We start from the raw sequence: 22312 nt of genomic DNA, 5'->3' as shown, positions 1-22312 counted from the left end.
TTGGCCTTGCAGGGACCTGTGGGACAGGATGGGGGGTTGCCAGGAGTACCACAGTCTGCAGCAGGCTCTGGCCCGCCCTGTGTCCCCAAATGTGTTACCCACCCCAGGAGGCCACCAGTAACAAAGCAGAGACCCCCCCCCCCCATGGGGGGCCACCATCCCTCAACCCATCCCAGCCCAGCCCATCTCCCCAAGTCATGCTGGGCTGGCAGGGGCTGCCCACGGGGCAGGAAGCCTGGACACAGACCACTGGTGTGGGCACCAACACTGTTAGTGGTTCAAAGTTTCTTTATTTTATTTATTTTTATTTTCGTGGTGAGAATCGCTGCCGCTCTGCTGCTGCCCATCCACCTCCCCGCCCCAGGGCTCAGCCCCAGCTCTCACCCCAGCATCGGTGACCGCTGCCAGCAGCCAGCCCCTGCTACCATCCCCAGGCTGCCGGGGACAGGCCAGTCAGGGAGCAGGGACACACGGCCACCGCCAGCTCAGCCAACACGCTGCTGGGACCCTCGGGGCCAGCATCATGCCAGACACAAGGTCTCTGTTGTTTTTTGGTGTGATCGAGGGGAACAGAGCCACCATGCTGTAGCTGGGGCATGGACCAGACAGCACCACCATTACAACCAAACTCTGCTACTGGGACATTTTTTTTTTTGTTTTCCCACTAGGGCCACCCAAACCACAGGCAGCAGGATATGGCCTGAACCCTGCCTGCTCTTCTGGAACCCTGAGCTACACAGAAAATAGAGCGTGGTGCAGTTACGCAGCCCCAAAAAGCACAGAAAAGGGAGAGAGATGGCCAGGCTCGAGGGATAATGGGCATCACGACCCTCCCCAGGTTGCTGCCCACGCATCCATGTGCTTTGTGGCAATAGCAATGGTGGAGGGGGACATCAGGAGCTCAGCACCATCCCAGGAGCTGAGCCAGGCTGCAGCTGGGACCAGCACAGCTGATGCTACATAGAGTTGGCCAGTGGTGCAAAGTGCGTGTGGAGGGAATGAGGAAGGGCACTGGGAGGCCAGGGCATTTGCTTTTCACTGTCCCAGGCCAGTGCAGTGCCAGAAAGACGTGGCTGCAAGAGGCAGGGGGCTGCCAGGTTGCTTGAGCGGAAGCCTCAACCTCCAAAGCCATGGGATGGCTCCTGTGGGCTGGCAGGGAGTGTAGCTGCCCTGTCCCCCCATGGAGATGGCTCCTGCACCCAGGACCGTGTCTGTCCAGTGCATGAGGGGACTCTCCGAGCGGGCAGAGCTTCACCAGCACGGGCCAGGGAGGAAAGCACAGCTCAGCCTTTAGTTCGAGCAGCTGCTCCTGAAATCCCCTTGGCCCGATGAGCACCTAACAGTTCACAGACTCGCCAGGCAGAGAGAGTCCCGTTTCTCTGCGTTCAGTGTATGGAGGGGCCACCAGCTCCCGCGAGGCGACCCGCCGAGGTAAGGACGAGAGGTTTGCTGTGGAAAGCACGTCCCTGCAGTTACAGTGGGGTGACGGACAACAGGGCCTTGGAGGGATTGTTAAATTACACGCAGACACACTCACACACTCAGACACACACAAGCTCTTCTGTAAACCGGACTCTAGGAGATCCCACAGATCCTCGGCTGATCCCACGGCCCGCACTGGATGCGGCATCCTTAATTGTTCCCGCGGTACGTGATGTTGGTGAAGGTAGACGTGGCTTCTTTGTATAAAGGGTTGTGGCCCTGGAAGGAGGAGGAAAAAGAGCATCATCACTTTGTGCTTGGCATCAGCATTCACTCTACTTTACAGCTGGGGAAACCGAGGCACCATTTCAGCATTGAGTGGTGGATCCACATCTCTGCTCAAGGCTTTGGCTGCACAGTTTAATGGCTCCCCATGAGGTTTCATGGGGGAGAGCAGGGAGAAGCTGCTGTGGAGGAGAGGAAAGGCAGCAGGAGCTCAGGAGCAGAGAGGCCTCCGAAGAGCCACCCCACCCCATCCCTTCCCTCTGGGGAGGCAGAGGAGAGGTGGGGGACAGGCACTGGTGCTGTCCCAGCCCCCTCCCTCGTGCTCCAGGTGCCTCAGACCTTCCAGCATCCCGTGGCAAGAGGGACCTTCTGTCTCGCTCACGGGATGGAAACACTGGTGTGGGCAGTGAGTAAGAGTGTCACGCTGGTGACAAGCGCTTGGGACATGCTGGAGGTGGAAAAAGCATCTGGGACATTTGCTATCGCCTGTGCACAGCCCCTGGGACCACAGTGGACTTGGAGAAGGGATGGGACTCCAAGTCCTGCTTGTGACACTGTGTCGTTCTTCAGAGAGGGATGGGGCAAGCAGGTCTCTAAGGACCATTGCCCAGGACCACAGAGAGCAACTGGGATCTAGATCCTCTCAACCCAGGGGCTGTGGTCTTCAGGGACTCCTGCCTGGCACATCTGACCCACTGGCCCTCACCGTGTCCCACTTGGCCCTGGCCTTCTCCTCCTCGAAGCGGGCAAACTCTCGGCGGTCATGGATGGTAATGAGGAGCTTCCAGATGAGTAGGGCAGCAAGGCCGATGAGCAGGATGGCTCCCGTCACTGAGAGCAGGACCACCAGGACGTCCGGCCCCTTTGGGCAGTCTGGGAGAGGGAAGAGGGCAGGGTTAGGGGAGGCTCAGCACCCGCAGGGCAATTAAAAGTAGCTCTGGGACTGCCTGGCCATGGGTACATGGAGTTCCTCTGGACTCAGGAGGGCTTCATCCTCCCCTGTTAAGAGCAAGAGCCTCTACCCTTGAGCTCAGCAGGCTCTAAAAAGGAGGATCCCATCCACGAGGTGCATGTGCCAAGATCCTCAAGCTCCTTTCTATAGAGTGGGGGTCTGCACCCAAGTCTGGAGCAGCCCAGGTTAGGGGCATCACAGGTCCCACCCACAGTAAGGGATGACACTGGAGATCAAGTCCTTGGGCTGGTGGAAGTTCATCCCCAAACCACCAGCCCAGCTGACACCCCACACTCCACGCCGCTCCTGCTCTCCGGCTGTGCATCAACACTGCACCCACAAACCGGGGTGGTGAGCTCCGGTGTGAACCCCAGCAGCCACACACCTTACCCCAACGCTGCCTTGGGCTCTGCAGCCCCACCAGCCTGTGGGGGCCAGGGAGGGTGGGCTGGCTGCCACCGTGCTGATGGCTGGCAGCTGCCTTTGTGACAGCTTTCAAAGGATCTGTGGCCACACAGCCCCTGGCTCAGCTGGAAATCAGACCTCGAGGTCACTGGAGACCCCAGAGCCACTCTGCGTGGTGGGGGGTTGCTGTATCTCAGCTCAGCATCGCTCCCATTGGGCTAGAGGGAGCTGGCTCTTAACGGCATATCGAGAAAAATCACACCCATGGAGTCAGAAACAGGGTCAGGGGAGTGGGAAGGTTGAGCCCCCATCCTTGGCCTCAATGCAGGGCGTGAAATAACAGAGCAACGACGTGTGGAAACGTGAGACAGAGGCAGGAAATCTCAGCCCCATGACACAGAGCAGGGAACAAAGCAGCTCTTTAACCCCTCTCAGCCCCCAACCATGGTGCCCTGTGAGCCTAGGGTGGGGTGGGAGGTACAAAGGGGACTCAAAAAATCCTCCCATTTAGCACAGAAACCCAGCGCGGTACGCTCTGCACCCCCTCCAGCCTGACCATGGTGGCAGGATCTTACCAGGCTCCTCGATAACGTAGAGGATGGACTTGCCGCTGGAGTCCTCATAGTACTGGAACCGCACCACGCAGTCGTCCTCGTCCTTGTAGGTGCAGTTCACGGCGTCCTTGCCCCTGTCGCCTGCCAGAGCGAGAGGCTCAGAGTCCCCCATGCCGGGGGATGCACACTCAGAGGGAAAGCAGAGGGTGTACGTGGCCCCCCCGGATTGCCACGCTTTAGGGCAGGGGTTTGGGTCTTACCCAGTTCCTGCACCGTCTCAATTTCATCACGGCACATGCGGCTGCAGGACTGCTGCTCCACCAGCGCTCCCCGCTCAAACTTCTTGCACTCCACACACTCCCTGAGGAAGAGGAGGGAGGTACTGTGAGCTCCTCCGTGCTCTCCCCATGGAAACCATCACACTTTTTGGTCTCAGGCTGCAGAAATCACTGCAATCCCAACCCAGCCAGGCTGCAGGTGGTGAAAGCTCCTGCTGGCACCACTGCCAACTCCTGCATGGGGTACAACCCGTCCCACCTCTCTGCCCTCTCTCACTTTTTGATGGTGCAGGCATCCGGGCACGTGGGACACTTCTCGCAGGTGTCGCCGTAGGAGCCGGGCTGGGTGCAGTCACACTTGCCACAGACGCAGGAGCCATGGCCGCTGCACACCAGCCCGTTGCTGGACATGCACGTGTCAGTGCGGGTGGTGCAGTTGCAGTAGTCACCGGTCCAGTCCGAGTCGCACAGACAGTCCCCACAGCTGCACTTCCCATGGCCTGGGGACAACCCAGAGGGCATCAAGACCCTCAAAGTGTCCCCATAGATCCCATTAGCAATCACCCATATGGGATATCCATGTACCCAGAGCGGCAGCTCCACCTCCGAGGGTATGGCAAGGCAGGACCAGCCACCCAGGACAACCCCTTTCCAGCGTCTTTAGGGTGGGACACACAGCAGCTCACATCAAATCTCAACCTTTGCCATGTCCCCAAAACTTTTATTCCACCCAAACAAGAAAAAAAAGATTCCGGCTGAGCTGCCCCAGCACTGACAGGTTGGCAGCAGCTGGAGATGCTCAATCAGATCCATCTCCGAGCTCGTCGAGCTTTGCCTTTTAATTTCAGATTGAGTCAGGACATCGGCTGAAAGCCCCCAAATCCCACTCATTTTCCAGCCCTAGACCAGGCAGGGGAAGCCAACTGCTGGGAAAAGCCGGACAAGCTCAGCACTCTCACCCAAGACTGGTTTAATCAGACAGACAGACAGACATGCTCAAACCCTGCCAAAGCCTGGAGCTGTTTGGATTGCGGTTTGATTTCAGCTCAAAGATAAGCCAGGGTGAGCGGTGGAAACGCCGTGGAGCCGGCACGCGCTGACCCGTCCCGAGCCCCGAGCGCAGCGGGGCACATCGGGAACACTGCTCCCGGCGAGGGATCGGCCGGGCACCATCCCCGCCATGGCCTTGGGGACACCGGCATGAGAAATGAATGTGTAACCCCGTTAATGAGGAACTAGGGCTGAGTCACAGGAAAATAGCGCCGCGCTGGGTGACAAGGCGTGGAAACAGACGGGGAGGCTGGGGAGAAGTGGCTCCAAGGGACGGGACGGATGCCAACAGGGTCAGGCAGATTGGGTTAATTAACAGCCTGCCCAGGCTGGGGGCAGTGCTTCATCATTGCCCTTCAAACCTGGCAGCCCTTGAGCAAACAGGCAGCGGGAGCAGGGACAGGCGTCCGGCTCTCCGGGGACACTGACTGTTCCGGGTGTGGGGGAAAACCCCCAGTTTCCACCTCTGTTATCAGCAGGCTGTTAAGATAAGGGATCAATCCCAGCAGCACAGGCGCAGCCATGAGCCATGAAGTTGGGCTGGGGGGCGGGCAGGGACCCAAATATAACTTGGGGACAGTGGGGAGCAGGAACCAAGTGTTATCCGGCCAGCAGGATTCACCTCACCCATGCTGGGCTCCAGCAGAGTGGGATCAGCTTTGGCCACTGACGCTTTCCTCGGGATTTTTTGCCTTGAAGCATGAGAGCAATGGGGTTTTTTTGGGCACTGTGTTAGCAGCCACCTCACCTGGGTTCCAGTGCTTACTGGAGACAGTTGGGTGGGATAAACCCTACATGGCGATTCCCAATGGGGAAGGCCCTGGCACACCAGGACACGTGAAACCACTCTTGGGACGGATGTTTTGCAGAGAGGGGCTCCTTCTCTGGTCCCTGGCGTGGGAGGAGCACCCAAGGAGCTGGCCCTCTCTCCCCAGAAAGCAGCAGCAGCCGGGGCTGGAGCAGGGGAGTCTGGTAGCACATGGCAGAGATGAATATTCAGGAGGGCTGATGCCATAAGACCAGCGAGACAGGAGAATTTGCTTCCCCAACTGCTTTTGTCAATTAGGAGCCTTCAAAAACTGGGTGGAGGATAAAAATTGCCTCTCCCGCCACCCCTCTCCCTCTACCCCGGAGTTTCCTCCCACAGAGCAACACCTCTGATGTGTCGGAGGCTGCGATTCAAACAGGGTCTGGCTGGTCCCTGCCCTGCACATCCCAGAGCTGCTCCCTTGGCTGCCCACTGGGCACCCTCACGGGACTCCTGAGTCTAAGCAGGGACTAAGGTCTGCTTTTAACCCTCAGAACCCATCACCCTGCCACGGCTTTTGGCCACAGAATGTGATAATGAGCTGCCAAAAAGGGAATAATTCCCCCTGGCATCACTTCAGACCTATGGCTGGTCCAGGGAGAGCCACGGCCGAGTGAGGCAGTGGGGACAATGCGTGGGACAAGCCCTGAAATAGATGGTGTCTCTTTGTCCACGAGGTTGGTCAACGTAAACGCCCAGCACTCACCTGAGCACATCTGGCCCTTGAAGCGGACGCAGGAGAAGTCGTCGCACTCGCAGTACTTGCCCGTCACCTTCCCGAAGTCGCTGCTGTGGCACACGCACTGCCCGCAGATACACTCGCCGCGCTGGCTGCAGAGGGGCTGGTCGCGCCGGGGGCTGCAGTTGTCCTGCTGCGAGGGGTTGTACTCCTCCTCCGAGCACTCGCAGTGCGAGCCCAGGCGCCCGGGGTTGCAGCGGCACACGCCGCACTCCAGCGTCCCGTTCCCCCGGCTGCAGGACGAGCTGTTGACCTCCGCTTGGCTCTCGCAGGAGCAGTCGCAGTCAAAGTTGACCACCACTGTCAGGCTGTCCTTGAAGCCCACCGGTTTGATGGTGAAGGATTTCTGCTGCTCCCGTGGGCACCCCCGTACCTTGGCCTCGATGCTGAAGCTGACCTGGAGGGCAGAGGGATGCGTCGGGGTGTCAGTACCACCAGCATGATATTGAGGAACCCACTCCAGCCCATGATCAATCTTAAGGAGCCCAGAAATGGGACCCACCACATCTTTGGGCTCTTCAAAGCTGTCTCAGCCTGGTTTGGGTCAGGGGACCTGCCTGCCACAGTAACCAGGCTAAATCCCATGCACTGTGGCCAGCAGCCCGGGCTGAGCTAGAGGACCCCAGAGTTTGTGTCCAGCATATTCAAAAAAGCGTGTTCCTCCTTGCACCCTCCCAGCTGGACCCCTCCCCTCCACTGCAAAGATGGTGACACAGGGTCTGTGTCACCCGGGATGTGGTAGGGCCAGCAAATGGTCTGGTGGAGAGCATCAGACGAACTGACAGCGCTGCTACATAGAGGGGGAGAAAAAAACCAAGCCCATGAAGAGGATCCTCACCGTGTCCCCGATCTTGAGCCCCATGCAAGACTTGAGCCCAGGGATGACCTCATCGTTGAGGCAGGTGGCATTGAAGGCCAGGGACAGCTCTTCAGGGAGGTCACGCACCTCCAGCTCCACCTTGGAGCGGATTTTCTAGAGGAGGAGAGAGGAGTGATGAAGATGACAGCACAGGCTGGGCAGGGCTCAGCACCAGGGAGGGGTCCCCCCGAGCACCACAGCAATGCTCCCACGCACACGGGAAAGGAGCCAAGTGCCCCAAGTCTTTTTCAGGGCTCAGCTACGTCATTTCCCACAGGGAAACGCCTTCCAGGATGGGAAAGAGCAGGCAGTGAACACAGTGATCTCCATTCCCTGGGATCCCCGCACGTGTGGGTGGAGGCAGATGCTCACAGCTGGTCCAGGGAGGATGCTCAGGGCTGGGGGAGCTGCCAAGTCTGGGTGGGCTGCTTGCAGGGTGAAGCAGTGGCTATTTTGGGACAGAGAGCGCTGTGGGGCCAACCACACTCCACACTCACCCCATAGGAGTCCACTATGAGCTGCAGGACGTTGCTGGAGTCTCTGGACAAGGTGCCCACTGTTGTGCCTGGGATCAGCTCACTGTAATTCTGGAGAAATATCATAAACATGGTCTGCCTGGGACAGGTGAATGTGCCATGGCTGGGCCAAACCCTGTCCAGGCACAAGGGAGCTTCCCAAGGAGCATTGATAGGACAGGAGACAACCAAGCTGTATCTGGCCACTCATGGCCAGCTGCACAGGGTGCTCCTTGGGACCCACCAGCCCCCATAGAAGGTGGCTTTGCACAGCAGCTGTTACCTGGTAGAGGCCAACAACTGTATCCGTCACAGCAAAGATCAAGTTGATGTTTTTCTGTGAGAGTTTCTCAGTCATCAGACCCAGAGAGGGATAGTCCTGGGGAAGAGGAGAGGCTATACCCTAGGATCATGTACCCCCCACCACCCTAGTACCCAGGCCCGGACCACCTTTCCCATCCCATGGGGACTCTCAACAGGAGCTCTGGGCTCCCCAGCCCCATGTGTGGGTCAGTGTTTACCAGCGTGGTGGAGGCAGAGTAGAAATTATCCTTGTCGATGTGGCACTGGGCATCGTTGGGCTGCACGATGCCGGCCAGCCTGCCATCCAGCGCGATGTGGGTCTTGGCATCCGTGGTGAAGACAAGGAGGTGGGAAGCATCATTCCTCCAGCCGATTTTCTCCTGCAGTGAAAGGCAGTTCCCCATCACACAGCAGCATGTGCCGAGGACAGCCCCACGTGCCAGCACCCCATTGCTGCCTCTGCTGCCACCTTGGGCCATGGCTTGGCCATAGGGACCAACCTAGCACTGCAGAGGGTGATCACTCTCCCAGGGAAGTGCTGGCAGAGGGTTATGGGCTGTGGAGCCCCACATGTGGGCAGGGGCTGCTTGTGCAGGTGAAAGACAGGTTTTAACTTGCTAGAGTGTTAATCAAGGTGGCTAATGATGGAGGGATGCAACCCCTCCCGTTTCCAGGAAAATCAATGTGTGAGCACAGGAGCAGATGTCTCTTCTGGGATGGTTACTGCAGGGCTGACTTGGGATCATCATCAGTTCCCAAGCTCCTTCCCTGCTCTTCTCTCCTCCCAGGACCATGTAAAGGTCCTGGTCTAGAAATGTCCTAGTTGAATGTTCACCCTCTCCAGATATGAGCCTTGCAGCAGCTCTACAGGGTTTACAGTCCTATCCTGGTGGGGTTGGGTGGTCTCTGCCAACCCACCAGGTCCAGCCTCCTGACCTTCTCCCAGCCCCACCCAGGCCTTCTTGCCCCTTACGTCGCACACGGTGGCCTGGATGATGGCATCGAAGCCGCCCTCGGGCGCATCACGGTTCCGTGAGACGCTCTGCTTCCGCACTTCCTCATTGAAGCGAGTCACCTCGTCCGTGAGCGACAGCACATGTTTGTAGCCAAACATGGGCAGGCAGGTTTCCCTGATCCTGTGGGAGGAGAGAAGTCAGGGCATGAGTCTCACAGGGCTCTTCAGCTCCCATCCGCACCCTGCAGCCATCCCACGTCCCATGGTGCTGTCCAGGATGTGTTGGAGGGACCCAACCACAGCAAGAGCCTGAGGACACAGCTGGACACTGGTGAAGAACCTTTTAGAAATCAATCACATGTTCTAGAGATGCTCAGGGTCAGCTCCCAGCCTCAGTTCTGCTGGGATTTTTAGAAGTCACTTTCTTTGAGCCTCAACATCTCTCTGAGCTTTTCACTGACAATGATACTTTTAGCTTAGACCTGCTCCTTCTCCCTGTGCCAGCAGAACATGCAGGACTCCCTCATCCTGGGACTTACTCGTAGCAAGGGTTCGTGATGGCTTGTGGAGGAGAGATATACATGTAGGGGGAAATGGGCTTGTCCACAAAGGCCCCAAAGCCGATGCGTAGATTGCTGGTGAGCTTGCGCATCTGACTGGCCAGCTTTGTGCCCAGGTTCTGGATGTTCCTCAGATCATCCTTCATGGAGTTGGACAGGTCCATCAGGTAGTAGATGTCCACGGGGTAGTCTTCTACTTGACGCACTTGGACGCGAAAGATCTGGGAGTCATCTGTAATGTGACAGGGCAGCAGAGTGAGGGAGGAGCAAAGGGGGCTCACTACAAGACTAGGGAGAAAGTCAACCTACAGGGTCAGCAGGAACCCAAGGAGGTAGTTTAAGGGAGGAAAACATCACAAAGAGACACAAAGGGGCAAAGCCCTTAGGGCAGGGTGCTTGTGCAGGAGATATGCTGTGCCATCCTTGGAGATGGCAAATGTGGCTTTATGGCTCCTGTTCTCCAAACCTCTCATTACCAGGACACGAGCAGATCCTCCTGCTCAGAGCTGACCCCCCAAGCTGTCCCACACGAACAGCGTGACCAACACATGCTGGATGGAGTGAGTGAAACACCCAGGCAGTAGGTCTTACAGGTTTTACTGGGGGCTGCGTGGCTGCTTTGGACTTCTCTGAGCTTCCAAGAATTCTGAGAATCTCCTGGGGCTTCCCCTATCCCTCTTCCTTCCCTCTCAGCTCCTCCCAGCCTCTTCTGGGAAATTTTTAGTGAAACATTTTCCATTGAAACAAAAGCCTCCTTAGACAGAACCTTCTGGGGAACAGGCCAGTTTCGATGACTTTTGTACTTTAAAAAAAAAATATGCTGAAAATGCTTCGGGTTGACCTTTTCTTTCTGCCTTTTAACAGAGACAAAGGTTCTTTCTTGCTGTTCTTGAAATGTAAGCTGGGGCACAGCTGCATCTTTCTCAGAACACCTCAAATGCTGAGGAAAAAAGCTTTAATTGAGCTTAAATTGTTATTGTTTCCATATTTCCTTCTAAATCTGCATGTCACATTCTGACTTTCAGGATGGAGAAAGTTTCAAAATCTATGAGAGCCCAAAGTTCTCCATCCCCCCTCCAGCTGCATTGCTGGAGCACCATCACGTAGTCTGGGTCCCAATTTTGTGCTCAGAGAGCATCTGTTTCTCCTTGCTAAGCTAAAACCATGAGGACTCTGAACTTGTGGGACATGGGCTGTGACCTGTCCTACTTATATCCTTCAGCATTTGGTCTTGATTCATGAGACAAGGCAGATGACTCATGTCAAGCCTCCTTGGTTGGACAGACATGATACCAAGCTGGGGTTTTCTTCTACTGCTTCCAAGGAACAGGGCCTTACGGCACTGCACACTGCCTCTGTTCCTCTCCAGAGAACACACCTACCTGCCCCCTGTCAAATACCTTTAGACCTAAATAGAGCAAGACATATAACTTAGCAGTGTGGGGACTCTTCAGACTGTTGTCACTCAGATGGGTCAGGACTCCTCTTGGCCAGGCACAGGGATGTGCACAGCACGCTATGTGCTATCAGCCACCTATATCTGGCCCCAGGGCTTTAATGAGCATAAGGAACCAAAATTATTCCTGCCGAGATGAAGAGTCCTCCATAAGTGGATGGCCAGGGGTGGGATACGTGTGGGGCAGAGCATGGTGATGGCACCACTCGCTCCACATTCCCCAAATCCATTTTGTGACCCTGGGTGAGCGATGCCTGTTAGTTTTGCCTCCTGCCTGGCATTGCTTGAAATTCCTTGATGCTGGCAAATGACCATGACAGTTAATTGGCTCCAGCCTGCCTGGCTGAAACAAGCTCCGGAAATTACAGGGACCTGTTGGCAGTCTAGCCCTGCCAGCTGCTCTACAGCTCATTAGACACGAGCTGCCTTCCACCAAAGCATTCAGAGTGCCCCAGCAGTGGCTAAGATCTAAATGGCTTTATAAAATAAGCCTGTGCGTTGTTGAAGTTGCATCTCACCCTGCCCTTGGGATACCACAGGACTGAGCCAAGAGACTGAACAGCAGAAATCAGCTTGCAGACAGCCCAGCTGCCCATCAGGGATGTTCCTAGAGGGTTCAGTGCAGCCCCCAGTCTGACCTTGCCCCCGATGGACATGAGCCAGCCTTGGCCAGCAAGGCAGAATGATGGCTCACTCATCACTCGATCTCTTTGAGTTATTCCCGGCATCTCCCCTTCCAGTACCTAAAGGAGTCCTACAGGAGAAATGGAGAGAGACTCTTTATGAGGGAGTGGAGCCATAGGAGGAGGGGGAAGGGTTTGACACTGACAGAGGGGAGATTGAGCTGAGATCTGGGGAAGAAATTCTTTGCTGTGAGGGTGGTGAGACCCTGGCCCAGGTTGCCCAGAGAAGCTGTGGCTGCCCCATCCCTGGAGGGGTTCAAGGCCAGGTTGGAGGGGGCTTTGAGCAACCTGGTCTGGTGGCAGGTGTCCCTGCCCAGGGCAGGGGGTGGCACTGGATGGACTATAAGGTCCCTTCCAAACCAAAATTCTATGATTCTATGATCTCCCCTTTCTGCATCAGTCTGGGGGCTCTTACCTGGCCGCAGGTTCAGCTGTATTTTCTGGGGGCTCATCTGGGTGGTGGTGGAGCCCCCCGAGCCCTTGTCGCTGAGGGGTCGGTTCTCCAGGATGGTCACGCTGCTGGTGGGGAACTCGATGTAGTCGTTCCCGCAGCCATTCTGCAGGAGGTTGGCGAGCAGGTCACAGCGAGGGGACGATTGTGCAAAGACCTACAGGAGAAGGATACAGTCAGGAGCCAGCTCCCCCTGGGAACTCTTAGGGTTATGCCAGGAGGAGGAAAGAGGGCCCCCTTTTCCCCAGAGAGCCCCTGCCTTGTCACACCTAATATGAAACCAGGATAAGAGGCTTTTTGGGGCACGTGTTCCCTGTTCGAGGGAGGTGGCAGACAAAGGGGATCTGGGATCAGCAAATCGTGCTGGGGTTCAGAGCAGGCTTTGGTCTGCTGTGCTCCGCAGTGGAGCTCAACAACTCCTGCCAAAAAGGAGTGATGGATAATATATCCCTGCCAAACCCCCTCCTTGCTCCTAGCTGGAGCTTCAGGTTTGTTTTTTGGCAAAGCTAAAAGGAAAGTCCACCTATGCAGGATGACTAGAAGAGGGTAAGATGGGATGTGAACACAGCAGGCTGGGGGTGAGGGGCAGAGTCTGGGACTTTTTATTATTATTTTCTAAACTTTGGCAAAGGATGAGCCACCTTTTCCCCTCCATGTTCTTGACACGTGCCCTTAGAGATCTCACTGCAAGCAAGGAACAGCCCTGCTGCGGGTGAGCCCATCGCATGGAGTGGTGATCGGTTCCTGTCCGGGAACAGTTCAGTCTTATCTCCAGCTCTCCATCTTCCTGCCGGATGGAGCTGGCCGGGGGAAAGGAGAACCAAAAAAGGAGTGAAAGAGCGAAAAGGCTACAGGGCTGTGGGAGAAGCCGTCAAGTGCCCATCAGGGGCAGGAAGCACAAAGTGTGGTGTCATGGTGGGGCTCCAGCCCCATCCCTCCTTTCCTAGAAAGCTGCCGGCTCCTTGCCCTTATCACGGTGCATTCAGAAGGGCTTTCATCGCTTCAGTTTCTCATGAAGACAAATAGGAGAAGAATTTATTTCTCAGCCCAGCACTGCCAGGATCTACTGCCCCATGTTCCCAGCCTGGCAGCAGCCATCCTCCCCTCCAAAAGGTTTCTCCATCTCCCTCCCACAGCCCAGATCTTTCTACAATCAAAGTCCTACAGCAGATGACCAGCAAAGCCTTTCCCTGCAGCAAAGGGAGGTGGCACAAGTCCTGGTGGGGCTGGTTCAGCTCCCTCCCTGCTCCTGGAAAGCTGGATCCCAATACTGCAACCTCCCAGCACTGCAGAGCTTCCCCGTCTGAGATCCCATCTCCCCTACGTTCAGGCTGGCTGAACCCAGGGAACAAATGTGTGTTTTACACAAATGAGTAGAAAAAGGCAAACGGTGTCAGGAGGCCCCGGCTGGCCCACAGCCCTCTGGATACAGTGGCCAAGCAATAGCCAGAAAATACATCAGCAGGCGTGTTCCTCCCCCACGGCCTCCCCCTCCCACCCTCACTGCCTGGACAGCACACTGTCGGTGAAAAGGACAAGTCATCCCTCTAAATTAGCTCCTTCGCACGCACCCACCCCACAGGCTCACCACCCCTTGGGGCTCCCCCCTGCAGGAAGAGGTGCCTGGTTCAGTCCACATCCCATCAATCATCACGTACATTCCTGTTCCAGGCAGGGAAATCACTGGAAAAACATGTGGGTGAAAAGCAGGCTGGGCAGGGAGGTTTTTAACTGTGGTGCTGGGCTCTTGGGTGACACCTGAAGATTCTAGGGAGGTTCCAGGACCTCCAAGACCATGTAACACCTTATGGAATTAGCAGCATCTTTCCTGCTCTGAGATTCCCATGGAGAAGCTATTTAACCCCAGGGCTGCATCCTTCCCCTCTCCCTTGAACCCTAACTATTATGATTGACTCAGGACTCACAGGAGCCTCCCCAGCAACAAAACTATTGCAAAAGGCAAAGGAAAAAGTTACTGTGCCATCAAAAGGGTATTTGGCTACAAAGCCCTCGCAGCCCCTAGTCTATTTTTGTGGCTGCCCCATCCCTGGAGGTGTTCAAGGCCAGGTTGGATGGGGTAAGTCCTGTAAGAAAGGGCAGGGTTTACACCAGCTCCCTCGCTGCTGGGTGGGGAGGCTGTGAGAAATCGCACAACGCCAGGGTATCTCCATTTTCATCTCGCAGGCAACCACATGCAGCATCAGCTTCTCTGCAGGAGAGCTCCTGAGAGGACCCAAAGCACAGATGCTTTTGCAGATGAAGCTAAAACCTTCCATCAGCTTCTCTAAAAATCAAACCCTGGGCCAGCCTTGCTTTCACCTTTCCTCCAAGGGAAACAGCGTGGGTGAGACCCCAAAAGATCTATCATGATAATCTCCAAGTGACTTTAGAGCCATGTTTCAGTGTTAAGGCTTGGCTGCCTTTTTCCGAAAAGAAAAGTGAGGGGATGGGCACATCTATTTGTTGTTAAGAGTGGCCAAGGTTTCTGAAAAATAAATAAAACTCAGTTCTCCTCCACGTCAGAGCTCGGTGGGGTCAGTGATCACAAAAAACCACGATGAAATCCATCTCCTGTCCAAAGCCAGGATGGAGCAGGAGTCACTGATAACCCTGGCTCCTCGGGAAGGCAGTGTGGGTGGGAAAGCGCTGCAGTGGGAGTGGAAGGAGCACAAATAAGGGCACTGTCCCTTTAAAAAAAGGGGGGGTGCAGTATCAGAGACCTCCCCCACCCCAGGGAAATTAAACAAACCCACAGAAAAAAACCCTCATTTGCTAAATTAAGACAATGTGGTCCAGATGTCGGAGGCAGAGTTGCTGAGCAGAGCTTGCACAGCCTGGCTCTCCGGGGGCCGGTTGCTGGCAGCGGGACGGCTCCCTCACTGCTTGTCACGTCTGTCCATGAGCACAGCCTTGAGCAGCACTGGAAATATTTCCTTTTTTGGAAACCTTTGCTGATGTGGAGGATAAAAAAACCCAATCACAACCCCTGCTGCAGCGTCAAGACACCAGCCCAGCCCAGGATCAGTGGCTGGGAGGGAGCAAGGCCCCTTATCATGCTGGGAAGTTCAGCCACTCCTTGTGGGAGATAAGATGGGGCACAAGCATCTTTATTCACACTGAGATCCTGGAGGTATCTGATGGGCACAGCAAGCAGAGGCATCCCCTCCAGGTACACACTGACCTCAAAGTATCGGGGTCAGACACAATCCAACAGTGTTTTCCAGCTTGGATCACTTTTTCCCAGGTCTTTTCCCAGTCCCGGTGGGCACCACAGACACAACCACACAAAGCAGGAAAGGAGCAGCAGAGAGCAAGAAAAGCCTTTCCAGAGGGGAAACTGCTCCTGGCTATGAAGCCCTGGAAGAGGTTTCATCACTGCTCCCGTCTCCAGCCTCACCTCCCCTTGTCTCTGCCCTGGGGTGTTGGGAAACTCCATCCTCTTACTGCCTGGAGTAACACCCAGGGCAGCATTTTTGGAGGGGAGCGTGGCAGATCTTCCAGGCTCTCACCCACCCAAACAGGGTGATTTTAAAACCACAGCTCAGTTCTCACATTCTCATTAGCTCAGTAACCAAAACCAGGCACCCTGCCTTCCTTCCCCCTCCTTCCCAATGAAAAAAGGCTTTTAAACACAAACCCTAACTTCTAGTCAGTATTTTTCTCTTCCTCTCACCCGGCTCCCTTCCCAGCCCTTCCAGTAATTCAACTCCTTTAGCCTGAGTTTACAATGAGTTTTCAAGAAACAAAACAAAATTAAACTAAGTTTTCAAGTGAACATTTTTTGAGAGACAAAGGGAATTCCCAGTGAAAACATCAGCATTTCCCAGCCAGCTCAATGTAGCTCTCACCAACCCACCCAGATAAGGGGCAAATTTTCAGAGCAAGGCAGGAATGGGCAGCCCGAGCCCCATAATGTACAGCTCAAGGCTGTGGTCAGAGCCAGATGCCACTGAGGAATGTGTTTAGACACGGTGGGAACAGATGGAGATGAAGCTTGTGGCTGTAACACAGGGACCAACACCCGTCCCACAGGCTCATCCCTTCCTACACGTCCCCTGTCCTGCTCGGGGACATGTTTCAGCCCTGCTCAGTCTCCCCCAGCTCTTACCGCCTTAGAGCACCAGGCGCAGAGGGGGCTCACGGCCAGGCACTGCTTGCAGGAGTTCACCCCACGGGTGGTGCAGATGTTACCCCCTGAAACAGCAAAACAGAGAGCGGTTATAATCTGCAGAGCCCAAAATCTACCTGTGTGCTGAATTCTCAGTGCTCAGCCAGCAGCTTCAGGAGCAGGCACAGCCTCCATCCCACCAGGGCTCTGCTCTCACCCCTTTCCCGGCACCAAAACCCAAGTGCTGCCTCTCTGCCCCTTTTATAACCATCTCCCCAGCCCGGTACCAGCTGGGATTCATCCTGCCCAGCACTGAGCATCGTTTCCCACCTGGCAGCTCCTTAAAGGGTCCCCCCCATCCCTGCAACCTCACACACGTGTTGGAGTGAAGCCCCCAGTGCCAGTGGAGACACACAACATGTCCCCCTGTGTTTCCCTGCAGACTTTTTGGGGCAGGAGGGAGGGGAACAGAGTGAATTCCCAGGGGTGCAGTGTGGTACCCGCAGCCCTGCCAGCTGCCTCTTCCCGCCACCCCTGACCCAGGGTTGTTGGTCAATACATATTCACTGTTATTTTATTATAGAATCATAGGTGCCTCCTCATGTGGCTAAACTCAGTGGCTGGTCTTGGCTCGGGTTCAAGCCCAGGGACAGGAGGGGAGGGAAAGGGCATGAGTCCAGAAACATGTGGATGGTGGTTTGTGCCCATGCCCCGGGCAAAGGTTGGGCTCCGTCGGTGGAAGCGGCTGTGGGGACTTTGGGACATGCATGATGGCACCAGCCATGATGGTTGGAGGCCAGCGGTCCATGTGGGGGATTAAAGGGCCCCAAAATGCCTGCAGGGGCCCCGGGGCAGCGTCAGAGCTTGCTGGGGCAGGAGGAGCTCCTCCGGCAGAGGCAAGACCGTGCGGTTCTGCGGTTCCACTGCCGATGGCCGATGCAGCGAGCAACCGGGGGCACGGCCAGGGTGGTGTCACCCTCGGCTCTTCCTCCCTCCTGGGCACAAGAGTTGGCAGAGTTTTAGGATTCTCTGGGCAGAGCAGACCACAGCCATGTGCCTGCCCAGCTGGGGGAATGCTGCAGCCTGGGGGATGCCAGCACGGAGCAGTGGGTGCCGGCGTCTCCCCTTTGCCCTCTGTCCCCCCGTCCCTGCCCAGGGATCTCCCCAGCAGCCACAGGCAGAAAAAGCAGTGTTTTCCACAGCTGCAGGAAATGCAACACAAAGCGGTAAGAGGAAATGGTGAAACGATATCATCAGGTCTTTGGGCAGAACCTCGGTGACGGCACCGTGCACTCATGCCCGCTGGCACGCAGCCTGGGAGCGCGAGCGCGCATACATGTGTGAGCACGGTGGCCGTGTGTGCAGCGCGTCGTGGATGTGCGTGTCTGTACGAGGGTGGTGTCACAGGCCGAGCTGGGCACGCTGTGGCTGTCCTGAAGGCTAATGGTTGCCTGGGGATGTGGCCCAGGGCACTGGGGATGGTGTTCCCCGTCAGACCTCTGCCACCCGCACTCCCCGCTCATCCCACGCAGGGACTAAATGCTAGAAGCCAACGGCCTGCCTCAGCACCGGTTTTAGGGTTGCATCCGCTCCCAGAGCTCTCGCCACACACCAAAATACCCACCTACAGCACGTGAGGATGGGAAGGATTTTAAATTTAGCATTGCCCAAAAGAATGATGGGTTGATCTCTGGTGCTTTCTGCTCAGCGACCTGCTGAGCAACGTGTCAGCAGCGCTACTGCGTCCTTGGGGGACAGGTCTGGAGAGCCGGGGCTTGGCGGGGGCACGGCAAAGGGCTCTCAGAGAGCAACAGCGGCACCGACAGCGCCGGCTCCCGCTTCTCACGCTGCTCCTGCCGCGTCCCTGTGAAATCCTTCCTGCCTTGCCAAGCGCCGGCAGCTGCAGCCTAGTGCCGGGGCACGTGCCTTGGATTTGTGCTGTGCCGTGCCTTGGATTTGTGCTGTGCCGTGCCTTGGATTTGTGCTGTGCTGTGCAGCTGGGAGCCGGTGTTGGCACGGCTGGCAGCGACTCAGCCCTCTGGGGACAGCAGGGGAGGCATTGCCCTGGCAGCCCTTAAGGATGGGGATGGCCCTGGCAGCCCTTGAGGACAGGGACGGCCCCGGCAGCTCGAGATGCTCGGGATTAAACTCTCAGAGCCGCCAACCCCCGGGCCTCGTGCCTGAACATGGGAACAGCTTCCGAAACTGCAGGTCCCTGGGGAGCCCGGATGCTTTGATACCCGGACCAGCACCATGGCCCCTCTGTCGGGGATGTGGGGAGAGGTGCCAAGTAGCTGCCTGCCCCGTGCCAGCAGTTTCATTGCTTTCTGCTCTCACGTCCCTCCCTGCAGCCACCGTGTCCAGCTGCTCACTCGTGGCCACGGTGGCTGGGGCAGAGTTATGGCACCAGTACCACCAGCAGCGCTCCTGACCCAGACTCCTATTCAATGCCACTGTGGGGTTTTCTCCCCCCCAGGGTTGGGTTTTAGCTCACCAGGGGATGGTTTATCCACCCAACTCTGCCCCAGCACCCAGCTGGCTGGGGAAGTGTGGAACTGGTAGGGTCTCCTGCACCCATGGGTACCCCAGCTACGCTCCCAGCCGGGGGACAGGACCCAGGGCTCACAGCAGCATCTGGTATGTGAGATTCACTGGTCCAAATCCTCTCTCAAACAGGTTTCCCCCGTGACTTGAGCCAAGTCCCTCAGCTGTTCCCTGCCTCAGTTTCCCCTGTGCAGCATGGGGTTCTAGGGAAACGAACACTGCATGGCTATGGCCCCCACTCGAGCGGTGCCATGCGATGGGACCGGAATTTCTGCTGGTTTGAGATTGGGCAGAGACCCCAGAGCCACCAGCTCTGCCCGTGTAACCGCTGGCATAAACCCAGTCCCTGGGGACCGGCATTAACCCTGGTCCTGGCAAGACCCGGCTGTACCAAAACACGACGTGGAGGATTTCCAAGCTTGTGTCTGCCGGCTGGGCCCCCGGCTGCTCCCGCTTCGCCTGGTCATGCCAGGAAACCTGAGCTCTGGGGCTAACGAGCCCCAGAACAGTCTCTCTGGGCTGCAGAGTTCATCTGCTCCCCAGCAGCTGGTACACATTTACCTCCTGCCTGTGCACAGCCTTTTGGCACTGGTGGGTTCCTCTCCTCCCCTCCTGCCACCACCCATAGCCCGGGGGGGCCTTGATCTGCCCCCCTTACCATGCTGGAGATGTAATCCCAATTTTCTGGCTGACTTTGGCACGATGTCCATGAGCCAGGCTGTCCCACCCAGACGGAGCAGCAGCCCCGTGGCCAGGGGGCAGCACATGGGGTTGGATGGGGCTGCAGCACCGAGGGTCCCTGTGGGAGGGATGCTGCTGTGCCTGAGGCTGCCCTGGGGTCTGCTATCACGTAATGCCACCATGCCATTGCTTTGCCAGGGGGGTCCCATGGGTGGGTCCCTGCCCCCTCGGGCTGCCTGAAACCCCAGCCCAGGAGTGCCTGCTCCAGACTCACGTGGCCCCATGATCTCCATGACTGAGACACACGCCTGGGGGTGGAGGACCCTTCCTCAGCCTCCAGCACCGTATGGAGCCATTCTTGGCTGCGCTTAACCCAGGGTTGGATGGAGCAGGGCTATCCCCTCCCCCGGGGAAGGGGCCGAAGTCTCCTGGGCGCCAGCGGTGATTAACAGAGGGCAGTTATCAGCATCCAAACATGCCGCTCGTCCTGCTTGGAGCAGGCAGCCTCACCCCTCACCCCCCCACTGCAGGGAAATGTCTCTATTTTGGCATTTCCAGCAGTGTTCGCATGGCTGGACACAGGGTGCGGTGTCGGGAGGGCTTTGCGGGAGGGAGGGGGGACCTTGGGGTGATGTAGGTGCAAAAGCACAGGCAGCGGAGAGCAGGGGATGCTGCAGCTTGAACCCCTCTGGGTTTTGGCCCTGTGAGTGCCCAGCAGCTCTTCCCAGGCTCAGGACACCGCCTGGCCGTGAGCAGGTTAACAAGAACCCAGCAGAACCTAAACTAATAAAACTAATAAATTTTGTGGGTTTTAGTTCCTTTTTTTGTTTCATTTTTGGGGCTTGTTTTTCCAGCCATAAAAACTAATAAACCGAAGTACAAAAGCTGCATTTTTTTACTACTAGAGCAGCTGGTCTCATGTAACGATCTGATATCAAAGACTCAAGCCCCCCCGAAAAAAGAAATCCTGGCACATGAAATACAGGGAAAGGGGGGATAAAACTGGGCAGCGTGGGAACCACTCGTCTGGGGCTGGGCAGAGCTGTGGCCCCGAGAGAGGTGAAATGATGCACTCGAAATACCCCAGACGGCTGAGGCCGAGCATCACCCTTCCCTGGCTGGAGAAAATTACTCAGTCCCCAAGCTGCACTCCAAATAACCTCCTCTCCGTACCGCGTGAGCCAGCCACACACTTTGTTTTTTCCTCCTCTGCCAATTTAAGCAAGAATGTGCACACAGAAAACTTGGTACAGATAGTTTAGAAAACTCGATAAAGACACAAACCATACTCATTTACTCTCTGGCCTTTCTGCTTGACTAAGCGATAAGGATTTGGGCTTTTCTGGCTCATCTCCTGCCCACGCCATCCTGGGGCTGTGTCTTTTCTCTGAACCTCTCCCTGTCTGCCAGCATCTTCCCGGAGAGGGGATGCCCCAAACTGAGCTCAGCCGAGTCCAGGCACCAACGCACAGGACCAGAGAAATCACCTGCACAGCCCCAAACTGCAGCTCTATAAACCCAAACTCTCCCAGGGCTTATCCTAAGTCCTGTGCTGATGAGAGCCCGCTCTGGCAGCAGGTCGGAGCCTCAAGCTGTTCCTGGGAATTCAACGCAGTCTGGAATTCTTTAAACTGAACACTGTTGCCCCAAACCTCCTTGAGTGGGGCCTCGAAAACAATGGGATGATTTATAAATCAGGAGGTGAAAGCACTGCACTATTTTGCAGTTGCCAGATTTGCTTTGAGCCCCGGAAACACACCTGGGGAGGAGATAACGTCTTTCTAGGCTGCTTCTCCGTGCTTCAGACATGGGAAATTTTTTTTTAAAGTACAAACTACGTTTGTCCTGAAATCACCTGATGCCAGAAATCAGAGTTTTAAAAGAAAAGCACCAAAAGAGCATGAGGAAAAATAACGCAGGGCAGCAACGCTGACATAAGTACACCCCATGCCCCTAAAATGACACGGTTACAGCCACTACCTGCCCTGCAAACTCCCACAGAATATTTTCTGTTTATGAAGGATGGAGCCCAAGTCACACCCCGGTCCTTCCATTACAAACCAGTCCCCGGAGCCAAACACGGCGTAGGTAGAGAATACAAATTTGCCACACCCAGTGTGAGAATAACGCACCAAACCCTCTCTTGACCCTGTAACATCTTTGAGAAACCCTCCTGGCCCCGACCCAGTCGAAGCCCAACCAGCTCGAGCTGAGCTTTGTACTTGGGAGCTGTGCCAAGGTTTCAGGCTGCCAGCTCCCCCTCTGAGTGATTTTCCCGGGAAATCACAGACCCTGGGAATGCAGAAAGTCCTGGGATTTGGGGAAATAACAGGCAACATAATCACTAAACGAGCCGGGTGTAAGCAAGCGACGGTGATACAGGCTGTAAACCTACCCCAGCCGCCAGCAGCGCAGAGCACGAGGATCCCCACAGCCACGGAGAGTTTTCCCATCTTCTTCTCCGAGCCCCGAGCTTGGGGGGGATGCTCGGACCAGCCCCGCCGTGAGCGATGGAGAGCAGCTCTGGGGCAGCCGGAGGTTTTGAGCAGTCCAGGAGATGAATCATGAGTCTGGGTGTATGACACACATGGCGAGCGGGGCTGGCCGGAGGAAACTGCGCTGCCTCCTCACTCAGTTTTGAGTCAGGAGTGCCCCCGCCCGCCCTGCCTGCAGCTCCTCATGCTCTTTTTTTTTTTTTTTTTTA

At 56.3% G+C, this 22312-nt stretch overlaps 1 protein-coding gene across 1 annotated transcript; it reads right to left on the bottom strand.

Moving 5' to 3' along the window:
• Positions 1-317: 317 nt before the first annotated feature.
• ITGB3 (integrin subunit beta 3) lies at positions 318-22061 on the bottom strand. The gene is made up of 15 exons (XM_074162574.1): positions 22004-22061; positions 16384-16469; positions 12240-12432; positions 9665-9917; positions 9144-9306; positions 8389-8550; positions 8151-8246; positions 7850-7939; positions 7332-7466; positions 6461-6890; positions 4174-4396; positions 3879-3979; positions 3640-3759; positions 2414-2580; positions 318-1701 (listed from the first exon to the last, which is right to left on the bottom strand). The coding sequence occupies exons 1-15, from the start codon at positions 22059-22061 to the stop codon at positions 1633-1635; spliced, it is 2346 nt and encodes a 781-aa protein (XP_074018675.1). The 3' UTR covers positions 318-1632.
• Positions 22062-22312: the final 251 nt, after the last annotated feature.

Source organism: Numenius arquata, chromosome 23, assembly GCF_964106895.1.
Source record: "Numenius arquata chromosome 23, bNumArq3.hap1.1, whole genome shotgun sequence".
Lineage (NCBI taxonomy): Eukaryota > Metazoa > Chordata > Aves > Charadriiformes > Scolopacidae > Numenius > Numenius arquata.
The sequence above is the reverse complement of the archived record's forward strand: the minus strand, read 5'-3'. Positions and strand labels throughout refer to the sequence as shown.

Bases quoted from the DNA above. Each gene is read 5' to 3' on its own strand.
- ITGB3 (XM_074162574.1), bottom strand. From the start codon at position 22,061: ATGGGAAAACTCTCCGTGGCTGTGGGGATCCTCGTGCTCTGCGCTGCT. The intron at 7,940-8,150 runs GTAACAGCTGCT...ATATTTCTCCAG, and splicing joins CAGTTGTTGGCCTCTACCAG to AATTACAGTGAGCTGATCCC. The intron at 1,702-2,413 runs GTGAGGGCCAGT...TCCTCCTTCCAG, and splicing joins CCAGGGCCAAGTGGGACACG to GGCCACAACCCTTTATACAA.